This window comes from Xiphias gladius, chromosome 7 (assembly GCF_016859285.1).
Source record: "Xiphias gladius isolate SHS-SW01 ecotype Sanya breed wild chromosome 7, ASM1685928v1, whole genome shotgun sequence".
NCBI lineage: Eukaryota > Metazoa > Chordata > Actinopteri > Istiophoriformes > Xiphiidae > Xiphias > Xiphias gladius.
Window position 1 is genome coordinate 3857422 of NC_053406.1, and position 17621 is coordinate 3875042.

Sequence of the window (17621 nt, forward strand, 5' to 3'; positions counted from 1 at the left end):
CAGTGAAAACCATTATTAAGTCTTTAACTAACATCTCACTGTGCAAGAGTAAACCATATTCCTGTGAATGGGAGCGCTAAACATGCAGTGTACGGAAGCACATGCACAGACTATAACATGCTCCGTGTGCTACTTACAAAGAATATAATGTTGTGCATCAGCCTCAAAATGAATGAATGAATTATTTATTTTTTGCCTCATTATTGCCTGATCCTTTACTTGACCCATCCGTCTAGGGGTTACTGAGACACATTATTCAACAACAAAACAAAAATTCTGATATTCAAACCCACCAGCCTCTAACGGCAAAATAGACTGACCTCACCAATGTAATGTGTCAGTCACACACTATAACCCTGATTCAGTTAATACATGAATATGAAACAATCAGAAATCGACTTTATCTATCTATAGAAGTTCTTTTTCTCATCCAATTCCAAGCTTTTGAAAGATTTGTGAGAATGCTAAAACATTTTCAAAACTATTCAATTAAAGGTCCATTCTCAATAATAATCAAATCTGAATCAGGAATTTGAACTTAGTTGCAAATTATAACAATAGAGATTAAAATGAATTTAGTATTCCATTTCTTTAACATTCACAGATCTGCTCATCTTTTTCCACCCCAGAATGTCTGCTGGTATCAATTTATAGTGGCAATATACCACGTCTTATCTGTGCACTGAGGCAACTTATACTCAGCATATTCATCATTGGAACATATTTTATAATGTTTTAAAAATAAACAATAGGTTCCCAATTTTGGCTTTTTCAATCATTTGATGAAGTAGATGCCCTTGCTGCCTGGAATGAGATACACTTACATGGAAAAATTCTTTAAAATCCAAAATGAATATAGAAAATAAGTTTAAGCACAGATACTGATGGTCCATTTAGCAGGCCATATTTTTCCGACTACGTTTTTGCCTTTGTAGACAGAAAAACATTGAAGCTTCCAAATAATGATGGTTTTTGAATGCTGGTATGTTTGGACTGAAGCTGTCAATATGTGATGCTTCCAGCCAGTCACTCAATATCTTTTTGTCTGGCTATTTTAATGCCAAAAGAGAATGTGAAAATTATATTCATGTCAATATTAAATGCTCTTAATAATTAGCAACAAGACCATACTAGGCGACTCTGTTATCTACCTAGGTTGATAATAGCCATGATTACTATTATTAAATACATATTCATGCATACGTCTTTCATTAGGCTCAGTCTATTCCACTGCTTCTGTACAACTGAGAGGCAACTTTACTAGAGGTGAAGTCAGTTCTGTTTCTAAAGCTGTCTTGTTGCCTTTCTCTTAAGCCCAAAGCATTGATTCCTGAAGGACATGTTGAATTTAAAATTATCAATACCTTCTGTACACTATTGGATAACTAATTGGAAGGGGTCTCTTGCAAAGACGCACTTTCTCAGTATTAATGCTATGTCTAATGGTCTTACTTGCTCACCATAAAAAGCCTTTGGCTTTTGATACACAATGCATGACTACCTCTCCGTGAAAGGCTGAGCTGCTTTTCCTATCAAGATACGGCACTCGACTCTACATGTGCTACATATCATGTAACATTAGAACTGAAGCGCATGCATGCGGGATCTTTGTCTTATCTCCATATCAGCTCGGTCATCCTCAGTTGCAGCAAACAGCAGATACCTATGTCTGTTTTTTTCACACTCTGATGCTTTATGTGATGTGTTTGAAAATAGTACGGAAAATAGTTGAAAACAGGTTCAGGTAGGAAAAATAAAGACTAACTGAAATGAGAAAATTCATAATCATAATATTGAGGAGTAAAAACCAGCATTTGCTGTCTGGTTAAAGGAAGCCTTCATTAACAACTGCAATATCCACATCCCATCAGGCCTGTAATTAAATGTCTCTTCAGATCTATTTTCCTCCACAATCATTTCAATCCAGTCATCCAGCAGTATTGCTGGAGCGCAGTGGGAGGGAGACCGGAGCAGGAAGCCGGTCCAAGATGGAGGAGCTTCCTGTCGTGTCTCAGTGAAGTGAATGTGAGGGCAGACGGCAGGAGCTGGAGGAAGCTGGCTGCTGGAGCGGCTCCAGTCGCTGTATTGGCAAAGGTACTACAGGCACAGATGGCTCAGTCATCACTGAATACACACACTGACACACACGCGCACGCACGCACACACACAGACACACACGTAAAAGCCCCTGACAGAAGATGACACATGAGCACACACAAATGCACACAACAGCAAACAAGCACATTAGCGCTGCCCCCCTGGACTAATATATGTGAATGAATACACACACTCACATTAAACGGGGCATGGGATTAAATGCCACATCAAATCTACTTTAGTTCCTGATCCTTTCAACCCTGTAGTGCCCTCCTTTACAAAACCAAAATAAAACAGCAACTGTTTCACAGATTAGTTTTGTGTGCCTGTGTGTGTGTCTGTGTGTCTGTGTGTGTTTGTGTACGAGAGAGAGAGAGAGAGAGGGAGAGAGAGAGGTCCTCTACAGTGACAGCAGGAGCACGGGACAAGGACAAATTCCAGTTTTCTAGAAGGTGGCTACCCAGGCTTAGCAGGGCTGTAAAAGAAAACATAAAACAGTCTGGATTCAATCTTATTTGGCACTATGAGAGCAGATGCAGAGTCTGCTCTCTTCCACTGGGCAGCTGCATGGTTTATGAAATACACAGTGAAACAATGAAATAGAAAATGAATTTTTAAAATGTGCAGGGGAGGATGGAGTTGGTTCATGAGCAGGGGCAACACAGTAGGATTTGAATAACGAGGGTTTGAAGGCTGATACTTATAATTTTAGAGAGGGCTGGACTGCAGCTGCAGAGAGTTGCTGTTTTATGTTGACATTTTCAAGCTAGGCAGGAGAAACCTGTTGAACATTCTTCCTATAGAAGAAACCATAGTACAACCCTTCTACAGTAAATACTACATTAACTGCATCATAAAGTTGGCTCAAGAGCAAGTCAAGGCTGAGACTATTCTTCATACTATTGTGTTAGTGTTGTTCATAGTGACAGTCAACCGTCACTGAGTACAGGGCTTCAATAAAATTTGAAATATGTTAGGGACAGGAAACAACATTTATCTGCTTAAAGTGTGCACTATTTGCTAAAATTGGCATTACAACAAAAGTCAATGTCATAACACCCACAAGATGAGTCAATGTCAAAACACCCATGAGACAAGACAAGTCCGAGTCAAAACACCTACAAGACAAAACTGCGTCAAACATCCGCAAGACGAGGCAAGTCTGAGTCAAAACACTTATGAGAAAAGACAAGTTAGATTAAAAATGCCCATGTTAAAAAAGCTACAAGACCAAAAAAGCTAATGTTTGGAACTGGTTATTTGTTTACCTGAAGTTGGTAAATGTCAAAGTTCTGTGCGTAACCTTGATGTGCGCTGATAAGATGGCCACAACACCAGGACAGAGACACTAGGGAAAGCCTCCATTGCTATTAAAAGATGTGTGAAGTCTCTTTTCCCTTTCATATTATGAACTCAACATTTGTTGAATTGAATAGTTGGCTGAAAGCTTTCCAAATGTTTCCGTTTTCTGAAAAAAGTATGTTCCGGTAAAGACATAAATAACATGTTCAAAATATGAAATTCTATTCTTGACCAGAGAGAAAATAGCATCTTTCATATAATATATCTCTGTATCATCACATTATAATAAGATGGTGACATGATCCTTCATTCTGTTCTTAAGTTTTTCTTGAAAAATCTAAAACAGCTCAATCACATGAGGGAACAGATACAAAAAAGTCCGTTGAGGCCCATGCAGCCAAACAGAAAAAAGACCATACCATCCACTTGCATTACTATTGCAATAATTCACATATACAAATAAATAATAAAACTATGGGCTTTAAAAGAAGAGCACAAAATTGAACAGTAGCTGCTAAAAAGGTTGTGACCAAAAGAACAACTGATACGGTTGGCTTGATAGAAAGTGTGATTAGTTTAACTTTTGCATTCACTGTCTCATTTAACTACAGTTAAATGAGACAATGAAGTGGTGCATTGCTGACAATGGCTATAGTGAAAACATTGTAACTTGTATCAGACAAATTGTCGATGACTCATTTAGACAAAGGGGTGGCATGAGGTTTTACTTCATGCTTGATGTGAGACAAAGTGAGATTCTGATATTACTGCCCACATTAGACTGTATTGTCTTAAGACAATTGAAATGTAAGAAAAAATTTTAGAGGTGGTGTTATTTGTCATCAATCAGCAGAAGGGAAACCCAAGGCTGCATGAATACAAGCCTTAGTCCTAGAGTAAAGCACTCTATCAGAAGGTATTGCAGCAGGTTTAACTTGGCACTGGAAACCTGAACTGAATTTAAGGTCAAGGTCATGCCAACACTGAGATAGTCAATAACCTGGGTAGCGTTAGAATTAGACAGAACTACAATTACCATCTCGTCATTGTATGCCCCTACCAACCAGCCAAATCGCAGTTTACATCCATGTCTGTCCAGACTCGTATGTAGTGAAGACTTTAAGGAATTTAGTAAAAAGTGTATTTTATCACAGTTAGTGTATAAATTCCACCGAAATCTAATCAGTTCAACCTTGAGGCCAAGGGAACATTTTTGTCAAATTTGAAGAAATTCCCTCAAGGTTTTTCCTGAGATCACGACAATGGGACAGATGGAGAACACTAAAATATAAGCATAAAGACAAATACAGAATTCCCTTTATTCAACTGATTACTGATTTGAATAAGTGCTACAATGTTTGCTTTGACAGGATCTTTTTCATGTTATAGCAACATACGAGAATTTCTTTAAATGAATACCTACTTATCTTGCTATAAAAACAAATGTTTCTTGTCAAGAAGAAATGACTTGGTATGTCATAATGACAAAAAAGCTCTGATTATACAATTAAAGTATCAACCTTTAATAAGATACAGTTATGAACAACTATAGCTGTGTTTATAAAATGTGTGTTTGTCTCGCCTAATTTGAATGATTACAGGATAGGTCTCATAGCCATATCTGGCCAGATAACTAGTAACACAACATTAAGTAGGTAACATCTAATAGGCACCAGTTAAGCAGGTCAGTGTGTCAGAGAGATATCTGCATACTGGAGTTTATCTGCATGTTTAGAGAGAATCTTTTTTTTCTCACGGTCATACAAAGAAATGGACCAGATTTTCTTTCTCACAGCGGTAGTTGTGCTTGCCTGTCCTAAACAGCCACAGCTTAGCTAACTCAGGTGCCTCACAATATTTAGCTCCTAAAACTGTCAGAGTCACTCTGAAGTAGTACTTCTGGCTGATCTTATGTGGGTAAAAAGTTCAGTTGTAAATGCTGACTGTGTTATAACTTGTCTTCGATGTTATTTGTAATGCTCATCTGAAAATTTTACACTGCAGCCTGACGGCAACAATTAATTTGGATTTAAGAGCCTATAACTAACAAATACCTATTTATTTCTCTGCATATTGGTCTTACAAGGATTTCTTAAATCTAGACCATGCACTGTAGAAGTACCAGCAAGTGAGAAGGACAAGAAACCTCTCTGGCTACCCACCCACAAACACGTCCATTTGAGTCTATTGAGAATCAAATCTTAGCGTTGGTGGACAGGAAATTTACACTATGCACCCTTCACTCCCTTTCAAAGGCTTTGCCAAGAACTCCCAAACTCAGAGGATCCCATCTGTACAACAATCATTCTCATTCAAACACTTTGGGTGTTTTTGTGAGTAGATACACATTAACACAATGTCTGACCTGCTTTTGAATAACGGCTGTTTATATCTACATGATCTGAACTTGCAAACTTTTACATTATTATAATATCATGTTGATAATTACAAAATTCAATATCAACTATAAAATCAAATGTCTAATGTGTCCCACCAAATTATTTAGCATTTCACTGTGATATAGTTTGAGTGTATGAATTGTATTGCTAAAACTGTTAATGTTGAAAGCTTCATACACTAAATGAAAAGCTTGTTTGATTGCAAACATTTTCTTAGTTTTCTACATTCATATAACTTAAAAAACAGTAGTTGCCTGCCTGTCAGAGTTCAGCAATTTTAAGATATCCTTGTGGGCTTTGGTACCTTTTGATGATTACTTGTTGCTAGTATTAAGCTTTGGTAATATTGTTTCTGACATGTCATCAAAGTACTGAAATGAGCAGAAAGAAGCAGTGTGACGCTGGTGTTGGGTGTGTTGTGGCTAGGGGGTTTTTACAGAGGGACGCGGAGGACAGCTGTCAATCCCAGCAGCCTCCAGGCCTAAATGAAACCTGCTGCCGGCTCAGCAACTGTAGGCAGGCAGCTGTCCTGGGAGTTGCTCACTGAGGTCAGACAGATACATGGGACTGACATTGACCCTTTATTAACAAGCCTAGGTCAAAACCTAGTCTGTGGCTGGACTGTGTACGGTCAATGTGCAGATTGAAGACGTAGTTGAAAGCTGTTGTGGAACCGCTGTAAACAACTGCTTTCGATGGAATATAGCTACAGCCTGCTGGAAAGGTTGCTAAATGTTGCTCGATGACATCATGTTTATGCTAATTACCTTATGATGTCATCGTATTATATTTGCATTCTGCCTGTGATTTCGGCTATATTTACACGTAAAATGATCACTAGAGAGAAAGTTAAAAGCTCATTCAAGTCTATGTCAACTGTCATGCGGCCAATTAAATGAGAGGCATGGAGATGTGTGCCCGTGGAGGGAAAGCCCACCCTCTCACTCGTGGGGCAATACTGGCAACTCTCTTCTACGGAAAGTAGCTAAGTTTTGTCCAAAAAGTCGCTAGATTTGTCGCTAGGTGATTTTTTGAAAAACTACCGCTACAGGCATGCGAAAAGTTGGCAAAATGGCCTGTAAACGCCCCCCTCATGACGTAACAGAAACTGTTTGCGCCAATTCATTTTGACAGAGTAACAGCCAATCTGAAACTCTAACACTCGGCCGGCCGACCAATGGTGTAACTTCATCACAAACTCAACTGTATCAGTCACTCACTCACTCACTCACTCAGTCACGGACATTCGGGTATGTAGCGCTGGACCATGGCCGTTCCAGCCAAAAAATCTGACCGCAACCAGCCAGCATGAGTCAACCCCACTAGCATAACCACTGCAAGTGGAGTTAATATGGATTTTGCCCGAAAACTCAAACTGCATTGGTACCATTTTCTGTTTCAGAACTGGGGGCACTATACAGGGCACTGGAATAAAAACCTTCCGTAATGCTATGTATCATATATGTAATTTCTCTAGTCTGTTTACATCCACCTGTTTTAATCAGCATTTTCAATGAAAACCCAGAAATTCCAAAGATGTCGAAATACTACAAAAAGGTTTTTGTGCTTGGCTGAGGTGGAAAGGTTGCTGTATTGATAAAATCAAAGTGCAACAAAGTGCAATGGACTTAGTGAATTAATCGTGGCGTACAAGCTTATGACTTAAGCGTCTAGTGAAGCCTCCACTTCACTGAAGAGACAGAAAATAGTGGCAGACAAAATCATTCAATCTTCTTAGATTGATGAGGAGACCTTCTTCACATTAATACATGAAATGAACAGAAATATCAGATTTCCATCATATTTTTCCACATTGTTTTCAATCAACTGAGGTTTGACTGAACCCTCTTTTAATTACATCGTCTTCTGCAGTTTAATAGCACCCAACTAGAGAGTTAACACCACCAACACTTTATCTTGATGCATCCAACTCCAAGTATTTATATAACCTTAGTCGGTGGAATTGCACAGTAATTTGCATTTTCATCTGCCGATTTTCTGAAAAGTGGGTAAAACACTGGGACTACATTTGGACAAAAGGCGTACGTGTTGATCAAAAGAAGGCTGGGTTAATAACCATTCTAATCAGTTTTGACAAATTTTTACATGAAGTTCATCTGACTTTTAACTCTAAATAACAGTTTCAATATTAGTAGCTACCTCACACTGCCCTGAGAAGCTAAAAAAAAACATTAATATGAAGCATTTAACTATACCAGTATTGTTAAAATGCTGTTTCAGAAGGCTTGCTACCCTTACATGCATAAAATTATTAAAAGCGGTTTCATATATAATTATTTATAAATACAGAGATACAAAAATTACTAATGACTTTTATATTAGGTAATTAGGTCATTAAATTGCAAGATGTCAAGATACTAAACACCGGCAGAAAAATACTGGAAATCATTAGCTTCAAAACAAATTATATTAGCAACCTACTGACCTTATTAATATCAACCTTCAAAAATCTACAGTATATTGCTCAAACCTTGATGCTAACTGACTAGGATACTTGCTACTTTGCTACTCATGTACTATCACTCAGAGCCTTCGGCTACAAGTTGATATTGACACAGAGCCTCTGGTTTCAGGAGTCAAATTCAGAATGAAATTATCTGAGAACAAGAGCAAGATGAATGCTGTGGATCACTAAAAACCTCTAAGACTGACAGAAATCATGCACAAAATACCACAAACAAGAACCTGCCAATAAACTAATAGGCTGTAGAAGAAGCTGTAAAAAAAGATGTAATTAGTGGAGGCTCTTCTCTTTTTTTTTTAGGAATGATATTTGTTTGTGGGTAATTTGTAACGCAAACCTGCCTGAGCCCCTGCAGTTGCACTACCTTGAATTTCGTACCACCACGATGAGATATTTAAGTAGAGACAATGGCCCCATAATCTGATAGCGCTGTCTGTTTCCCCGCTTCCGGACAGGGCTTCAGCTGAACCTTGATATGATCACCGAGCTGAAGTGGAAGTGCACTAGTATACGACAGCAGATATATCCAGACACTGATGCACATCTCCTATTTCAGGAAGGAGACTAATGACATTTATATGACCTTCTTAGAGGCTCCCCACTGAGGCAGACATATAATGATGACAAATCAAATGTAGTAATATGTATACCGTTTTGATTTTACAATCCTCTTCAAATAGTCCAAAACAGCTGAAACCAATTTGTGAGGCAGAATGGAAATCTTCAGAATAAGATCATATTAATCTGCATTTCAAAGATACTAAGATAAAAAAGCGAGGCAGTGACTCAATAATTCATGAGAGTTACCAACTCCACAGCACTTTAGAGTTCCCATAGCTGGGATATACTTTATTCAGCTCTCAAAGATGTAGCAGACTTGAACCCTCAAACTCTACGTAGACATTCTCCCTTCCTCCTTCAAATCAGCAAATGTGCAAACCTTGAGCTGAGCTATACAGAAAATACATTTCCGATGTTGACAGTGGTTGTGAAATGGTAGAAAATACATCAAATCAGGACTGAGAAGGCGTAGTGCAAATACGCCACAGTAAATACAAATAGGTTGGGTGTTCTTCTGTAACACTGTCTTCGAATGCACCTCCGAGGCCCAGAAGATCCATAAGTTGTCCATTGCAGCTCTCAGTGTGACAGTATACAATGTTATGACCAGTATGGCAATCGTGAAAAAACACATTATCTCATTATCTACACAGGAAGTGAGTGGGTGTCCAACTAAAGGAAACTTAAGAAATTAAATCTTACTTCTTTATTGACTACATAAACATTTTCACATAGGCTGATCAGCCACAACATTAAATTAATATAAATATTGCACTATATCTATATATGACACAGTGGACTCATTCGTTAGTTCTCAAACAGAGAACTAACGAATGATTGATTAATTATTAAAATAAAACTTTATATCTCAAAATACTGATCCAATCATACTAATAAGAAAGCTATGGGTACAATGAGTGCAGAGTGGAGACAGTGTGGGAAGACAATAAAAAGCCATTACTTCTTATTTGTCTATTTCTTTTCAGTGCGTGTAATTCTGCCATTGGAACCCAGAAAGCGCTAAAACTGACAAAATGTATTACAAGTTTATCAGAAAGATAACTGAATCCATCAATAAATTATTCTGTCAGTTCAATACGTCAAATGGAAAGGAAAAAAATATAAAGCTTGATAGGTTTCCTTTAACCTCCAAGCGGTTGACAATTTATTTTCATTTTAATTTCGTTTACTCTTTCACTTATCTTTCAATAATTCATTTTATTTTTCAGCTCATTACTTACTTAGTTTTCCTTTTTTATTTTTTTAACTCTTGGAAAACATTAAATGATCAACATTAGCGAAGCAACTAGACAGTTGTGTGGATAGCTAGCTTACCTGAAAACACTGGCGGCTAAAGACATGGAGCTCGGGCCTCTTCAGCTAGCTACGTAGCTGAACCTAACTTTTATCATAAAAGCTACACCAGCAAGTGCATGTAATGCTAAACATCCATATTCTCTACTGCATACTGCTCTTGGATCACTTTATAAACTCTTAACACTAACGAAACGTGCGGCGTGTCTAAACAGAAAGTGTTTCAGCCACGTTTTTCAGTCGTCCGCCTCACGCACGTGACGGAACAAGTACTATCCTCCTGCTCCTATTTTTATCAGTCCACTTGTCTGAACAGGCTCTGTAACGGCTCGCATTTTACTTGCAATTTATTCCCATAAACCTGATCTGAAGCGTATCTTTACACTCCACAGCTGTTTTCCTGTGTTTTACATATGTACCTACAGAGACTTTGTATTGGGCTCTGAGTGCCTCCGTAACGCAGGTTACATACACCTCAATACTGTACCTGAACACCTCTTGTGTAGATGCAGATGGAGCATCAGAGCTGCTGGTGCTGCGCTGCTAATGTGCTGCTTACACTAGTGTGAGAAGTTCACAGTCACTATGTTTCTATCTTCATAACATTATGGTCATCTACAAGTACATGTCTCTTCTCTTCGACAAAGACCACAATGGAAGTACATCTTGGACTTCTCAGGTGAAACTAGCAAAACTGTTCTTATTTTGGAAGAAAACAGCGTGCTCATGGAGGATCCCAACCCTCATGGTAAGAGGCTGACTGAGAAAGCATTTTTTCATCGTCTTTAAGAGTGAAAGCTTAAACCAAATCAACTTGCCAAAACACACGAGAGTTTATGAACACAAAAAGGGAGAGCGTTGACATCCTTTAGCCAGGACTTTTATGCATGGAGCGAGAATATGTTTGAGCAAGTTCTGATTGCTCATGCTCATGTCTTCCTGAGCAAACAACTCTTGATCTTGGATCTGATACTAACTGAGCCACTGTATCGTTTTAGGTCCAATGATAGACTCTCTCTCATCATTCTGTGCCAACACGCAGAGGTGTTTGAGCAGCCTGGTCAGGCTACTCTTGTAAAAACAAGCATGACTGTGTTTTGCTTCATGTATAATTCATCATTACATTAAGAGTTAGCTGACATGCACAATGCTGTCATTTACAAAGTCAGAGAGATGCATCTTGTGACTTGCTGGAAGCTTTTTCTCTCGGGACAGAAGAATAACGTTTGCAATCGAATTTGGTTTCAGAATGATTTAACCTGGAGTTAATATACAGTGGACCTAAAGTCATTTCCTGGTTCCAAGATGATGGAAAATGTCAACTGTTAATAATGGCGAGATGGATTTTTTAAATCTGTATTATCGACAATAACTGACTGGAGACTGTTCCTTTGACATAAGATTGTGGATTTGATAAGATTCTTTTGTGAATTTTACATTTAACTAATTAAGAGACATTTCAAGTGAAACAAAATTTAAATTTCCATTGAAGACAGATACATTTGTTCAGTCTTCTTTAGAATTGATCTATTCTTGTCTGAACGGACAGTCTTCTTAAATGGCACAACAGAATTCCTTGTCACTAAGAAGGATTAAAAAAATCATCATGGTGAGGAGCTTAACCCCTGCACTTTGCGGGCACCAAACACGATGTTCAATTTAAATCTTTTTAGTTTAGAACTTCCCTAATACCTGGCCAGTGATAGTTTGATATATTGGTCCAATCTAGAGCTTGGTGTCATTTTAAAATTTTTGACATAGGTGCCAATATGTATCATATCAGCATTGCAATTGGTTTTCGTTTCAACACAAAAACAATACTTTTTAGAGTTCTTAGATATGGGAATATTAACACGTAGCAATGCTGCTTTTGAGAGTCATCAAAATTATATAAATATTTATTGGTCTGTATCTTCAATGTTAAGTTGTCAATTTGTTATGTTGTTAAAATCTTTTTTTTTTTTTACAAGGTAGCCTTGTTTATTTCAATTTGAAATTTATGTTGGATTTTTGGAATGCATTTTTGTAATTTTTCTCTATGTGCTACCTTATTTAAGTGTATTTTTAGGAAGAAATGGTATATTAACTTTAGTTCTCTTTGCTACCTAACTGGGCTAACTGGAGGAAACTAGCAGGCCATGCTAGACAGATAATCATGACATCAAACCATCATGGTGACATTTTGGATTCTACAACATAGATGGAAAAATTGTAACTAAAGACGAGGCTGTTTGGTGACTTTGTAAAAATGCAACTGCCTTAACATTGGCTTGACACTCAGATCGTCATTGGTACCCATCTACTGAGCAAAGGTGATATCGGTGAGGTCGGGTGCCTGTGCAGAGCCCAAAGGATATTAAAAGACATTACTCAGCCAGGCCGCAGCCTGTTCACCCTGCTGCCGTCTGGCAAGCCATAACAGAAGTATCCGCTGCCGTACCACCAGACTTCAGAGCAGTGTCTTTTCTCAGGCTGTGAGACCACTGAATTCACCCTCCGTACTGCACCACGAAAAGGGTTCTATTTGTGTGACTTCATCTTTTATTCCTTCATTTATATAACTTTTGTTTTTTGTGAGTAGCATAAACAGACTACATCTGTAATTTTGTTTTTCAATCTTGTGCTGCTTAATGATAATTAAATTGAATCTTGAATCATGAAGTGTAGCAGCGAAAGCACCATGAATGAATGGAAAGTCAACTCTACTGAGTTGTTTAGGATTAGGCTACACGGTTTGTTTTATAATTATTGTGAACTAAGTACAAGTTAGTTCAAATTTGTTTGAACTTGATTTTTTAAAACACGACAGTCCTACTGTGTATGATAGCCTCTGTACTGTACTGTCTTCTGAATTACATGTGTATTCATCACACACGCCTTGTGCAGAATTGGCAAAACATGATGCTTGCTCTTCCACTTGGAGAAAATGTTAATATTAAGAAGCATGAGTGTTAAGAACTTTGCCTTGATAAAATATAGTTAGAAAAGTTCCCTCACTTTGATCAGGAAACATCAGATCAAAAATAAGTTAAAAAAAAACACCCAAGCATTCAATGCCAATTTCAACAGTTATACTACACAAACATTTTGGTCAATCCAAGTATTCAGCTTGAATACCCAGTCCTAGTCGTATCAATATTTTCCTAACACCCCAAGCTCTAAATTTGCCAAAGTACAAACAGCTGTTTGTATTTCTGCCACAATTGCAGTGTTAATCGTATCATCCTGTACTGCTATCACCAAACTCTATTATATAAAGCCAGTGGGTATCTCCCCTCTATTGTGTGAACGCTGGTAGCCATGTGGGGGATGCCACCAAACCAAAACAATGGCCTGACTAACAGCAACAGATTTCATTTAATCTTTCTACACATAAATAATCCTTTTACAACAGAACCAGGACACCTGAAACTGGTCAGGAAATTTAGTGGGTCAACCTATATACAAAAAAAACAGGGAGAGAGAAAGACATTCAGAGAGAGGGAATTAATAAGTGGCCGTGTCCAGGCCAAGCAGTTGTGGGCTGATATAATAGAAGTTGTGGCTTCCCTGAGGGAGTGTGTTCCAGGCCAGCAATGGCCTGCCTGGGGGCCTGTCATCATCTGCTGTGTCCGTTCAGCAAGCCTCAGCACACTTCCTTGGACATACACACTCGCAAACACTTACACAAACACTCTTGATGTGTGACATCTGTCTGGGTGAAAGGGGTGGAAAGACTCCCAATGCTGACTTTATGAACTGAGAAAAAGAGAAGTCCTGCGAGAATTCCCCCTGACTTCAAATAATATGGACAAAAATAGGTTTGGATAGTTTTGCTAATTAATATGAAACAATACTGATTCTACCGTAGACGGGTTATGAAAGCTTTTCCATCTGCTGTTTTGACCAGCTCGAGTCAGAGAGGTCATTCCTTGGAAAATCCTCTGGTACACAGGAAGTGGTGTTTTTTACATGTAAGGTTTGTTTACAATAAGAAGAAGAGGTAAAAACATAACAATAAGAAAAAGAAAAAAGTAGAGGATCTGGGTGATTAGTGACTGCCATCATACCTGGAAAATAGTGGCCACAGTACTTTACAAACAAATGATCTCTGAGAATCAGAGCACGACCGATATATTGGTCAGCCGATATTGGCCTCTAACAGATATATAGTTAATGGCATACGTGTTGTCCAATATGCAGTCATATGAAAACTTTTTTTTACAGAACATAATGCAGAAAAGAGATGCATGTGGTGATACAGAAATTGTGAAAACACATAAATAGGTTAATCTCAAACCAACAGAAAAGATGCTTTGTACCAAATTTAGCGACTACCTAACTTCCATTTGTAGTCCCTGCGCAGGTGAACAGTAAAAAAGGCAAAGCAAAACCTTTCATCTCCACTACAAATGGATCACCAACCTACCCATGTCTTATATGTATGTATGTGTGTATAGATAGGTAGATATAATATTGGCTGATATATCAATATCGGATTTTTTTTACTCCCTAAAATTGGCACCGGCCCCAAAAATCCAGTATTGGTCAGGCTCTACTGAAAACTGCACTGCAAAACACATGGACAGAATACTTATTAAAGTCCGACCGATAAATGGGCTTGCTAATATTAGCTTATTGTAGAAATATCAATATTGATGTACATCTCAGGCAATCTGCGAGAAGAAATTGCAGTACAAAAAAGCCAAAGATATATCTGTGGTAATTTAGACACAGCTCACCATTAAATACATAGTTTGACCGTCACAGAGGACTTAAAAGCTTAAGGTCTTCAATTGTAAAATGTACCGCCCAGTGCACACTGTATGTTGATCACATTTCTTTAACAACCAAAAGTAAGGGATCTTTATGAAAAAACATAGTCAGAATAATGTAGTTAAAAAATCAAAAGTAAAAGTACAAGTCTTTCAGGCAGAATGGCCCTTGTCATCTGTACGTCATTATCAAAGCTACAGCAATTAGTCGAATAATCGATTAGTTGCTCGCCAGAAAATGAATCGCAACTATTTTTAAAAACTGAATAATCATTTTAGTAATTTCTTAAGCAAAAAAGCCACTGGTTCCAGTTTTCGAATAGTCAAGATGTGATACTTTTCTTTATCATCCATGATAGTAAACAGAATGTCTTTTTGGTTTTGGACTGTTGGTTGGTTGGTTGGAGACATCACCTTGGGTTGTGGGACTTTTCACTAATTTCTGACGTTTTGTAGACAAAATAACAAATCCATTGAGTAAATACGTATAATGTGAAAGGGGTCGCTCAAAGTTACGATTACACAGAGAATCATAACCCAACTCTGCAGTTCAGCTCAGCTCCACAAGGTTTGAGTCTATTTCAGATCATTGTATTGGTTTTTTTAGCCCACATACTCTGCTCTCACCTTTTCTGGACACATTAGGTGCCTGTATACAGCTAAAACCTCCAATAAACTCTTTGTACAGTACCTGCCCTGCATCAAACGGCAGACCAAGTTAGCGGTTAGCCAGTGAACACAGTGGAGCTGTTAGCAGCTAAAGAGCCAGATATTCCCCTCAGGACAAAAAGAGCAAAAAGAATCTTACACGTCATCACTCTGAATAAATGTTATTGTTGCTCTGTATTTGCTGGATGTGCAATTGTTTCCTTACACGTTTTGCAGTATCAACCGTATGAGGACATAACATTGTCAGTGTTGTGTTTTCAACTTGTTCTGCTGATCCCAAAAAAACTTGGTCACTTCAGCTTTAAAACAGCCTCAGTGCCAGCTAGGTAGTAAACATGAGTAGTTAGCTGACAACCGATGCGCTTTAAACACAAAATTACAAGCACTGCATCTCAGTACGTTACAGAAATTATCCAGTGTTGCTGCTGTTTTACTATAATTATCATGTGCTTCCCCAGAATCATGTCTTGCTTCACTGACTCGGTGTCTGTTCATTCAGTAACCTATAATCAGTGCCAGGGGTCCCTTTCACTGTGGATACTGACAGACGGGTCTGCGTAGCCGGTGCTCTGTTAACAGATGTGATTTCACCAATATTCTCCCTCCCTCCTCTGATTGATAAGCCACAGCAAGGACAATCTGTGAACACATCACCAAAGAAAAGCCTGCCATAAAGATGACCAGCCCTGCCAGTTGGACTGTGGTACTGCCTAGGAATTGAGTGTGAAGTGCTGCTTTTCTGGCCGGGTGATATACAGTGAACAGTGGTGTTGTGTTTTACAGTGAGGGCCTGTAGCCGACAGGACAGATATGAACTCACTGATCTGACCAAGTCAAAGACAGTCCCTCCATTCAGCAACAGCAGAGGACACAGGCTGACACCCCCCCCCCACCCCCAGCACACACACACACACACACACACACACACACGCACACACACTCCTGACTCCGGTTTTCTGAACGGTTCACGTATGATAGCTCCTCACGAACATGGCAGAAATATGACATAAGTTTCCTACTTCTGCTAGATTTGAGTAACACGAGCAAGCAAATAAAACATTTTTCTGAATAAATAGCATTTTCTAATAAAGTTTTTTTGTGAGAGCTACAACTTAAACAAAGGTAAAGAGTGAAAAAGTCAAATATAATGAAATTCTCTTCTACTGGATGCAGTTGTTAAGCTTCTGTTAACTTTTATTGTTCCAATCTTGCTAATTGCGTTTAGCTCCTCTCGTCTCTTCGCTTGCGGGCTCCACTCGGTCAAAGCCGACTTTATTCTGCCGCTTCAGTGTGTCCAATTCCGCTCTGTCCCACTCCACGGTCCCGCTCTTCCGTCGCATACGGCCGGGGACGGGCGATGCCAGCTAGCTGCGCACCGTGCGGACCGTTACGGGGAAACGGCGCGTGTGGAGTGATGCTGCGTTGGACGGTCCGCGAACGTCACTCCCGTAACAAACCCGTTACTCTCTGCTCAGACGCCGGCCGTGTCTCCTTCGGGTCTCCGTACGACCTATGACAGGCGTGTTATCTTCCAGCCCACACACACACACACACACACACACAAACACAAACACACGGTGTTTAGGTCGGGGTACTTACGCCCTTGGTCTGGGGAAGCCCATGGATAACAGCACATCAAGGTTGGAGCCACATTTCACCGAGCCCGGCCGGTTCTGCCGGAGCCTCCGAGGGAGGATTTTGCTGTAGAGTTCCTCTTTGGCAGCCATGGTCCGGCGGGTCACCCAGTCCGCTACAAGCCCGATACAGTCCACCGGCAGACCTCCGGCTAGTCCATCAGATTCAGCGGAGCCCGCACGAGCGGCGAGGTAGCGGCATCAACACTGAGCGGGGCAGAGCGCAGCGCGCTGCGGCCAGCCAGAGCCCTGCTACTCCGCCCACTGGAAGGAACAGCAAATGAGATCTGCTCACTGGGCAGATACCAGAATAGAACGGATCACAACGTATGGAATACGGAGGAAAAGGCTGATTCAGTCGGATTTACGTGTTGGCAGGTTGACCCCGCAACTATGCCGTAACGCG

The 17621-nt window shown here is 39.4% G+C and overlaps 1 protein-coding gene across 2 annotated transcripts in view; it reads right to left on the reverse strand.

Annotated features, from left to right (window-relative positions):
* The window catches only part of LOC120791652 (ubiquitin-associated and SH3 domain-containing protein B-like), a 49968-nt gene extending 32532 nt beyond the window's left edge, over positions 1 to 17436 (reverse strand). Inside the window, exon 1 of one of the 2 annotated variants that reach the window (XM_040130178.1) lies at positions 17181 to 17436. In XM_040130178.1, coding sequence (XP_039986112.1) covers positions 17181 to 17308 — 128 coding nt within the window. In that variant the 5' untranslated portion in view covers positions 17309 to 17436. The remainder of the gene's footprint in view (positions 1 to 17180) is intronic. The other variant, XM_040130177.1, reaches the window with a different exon arrangement.
* Positions 17437 to 17621: the final 185 nt, after the last annotated feature.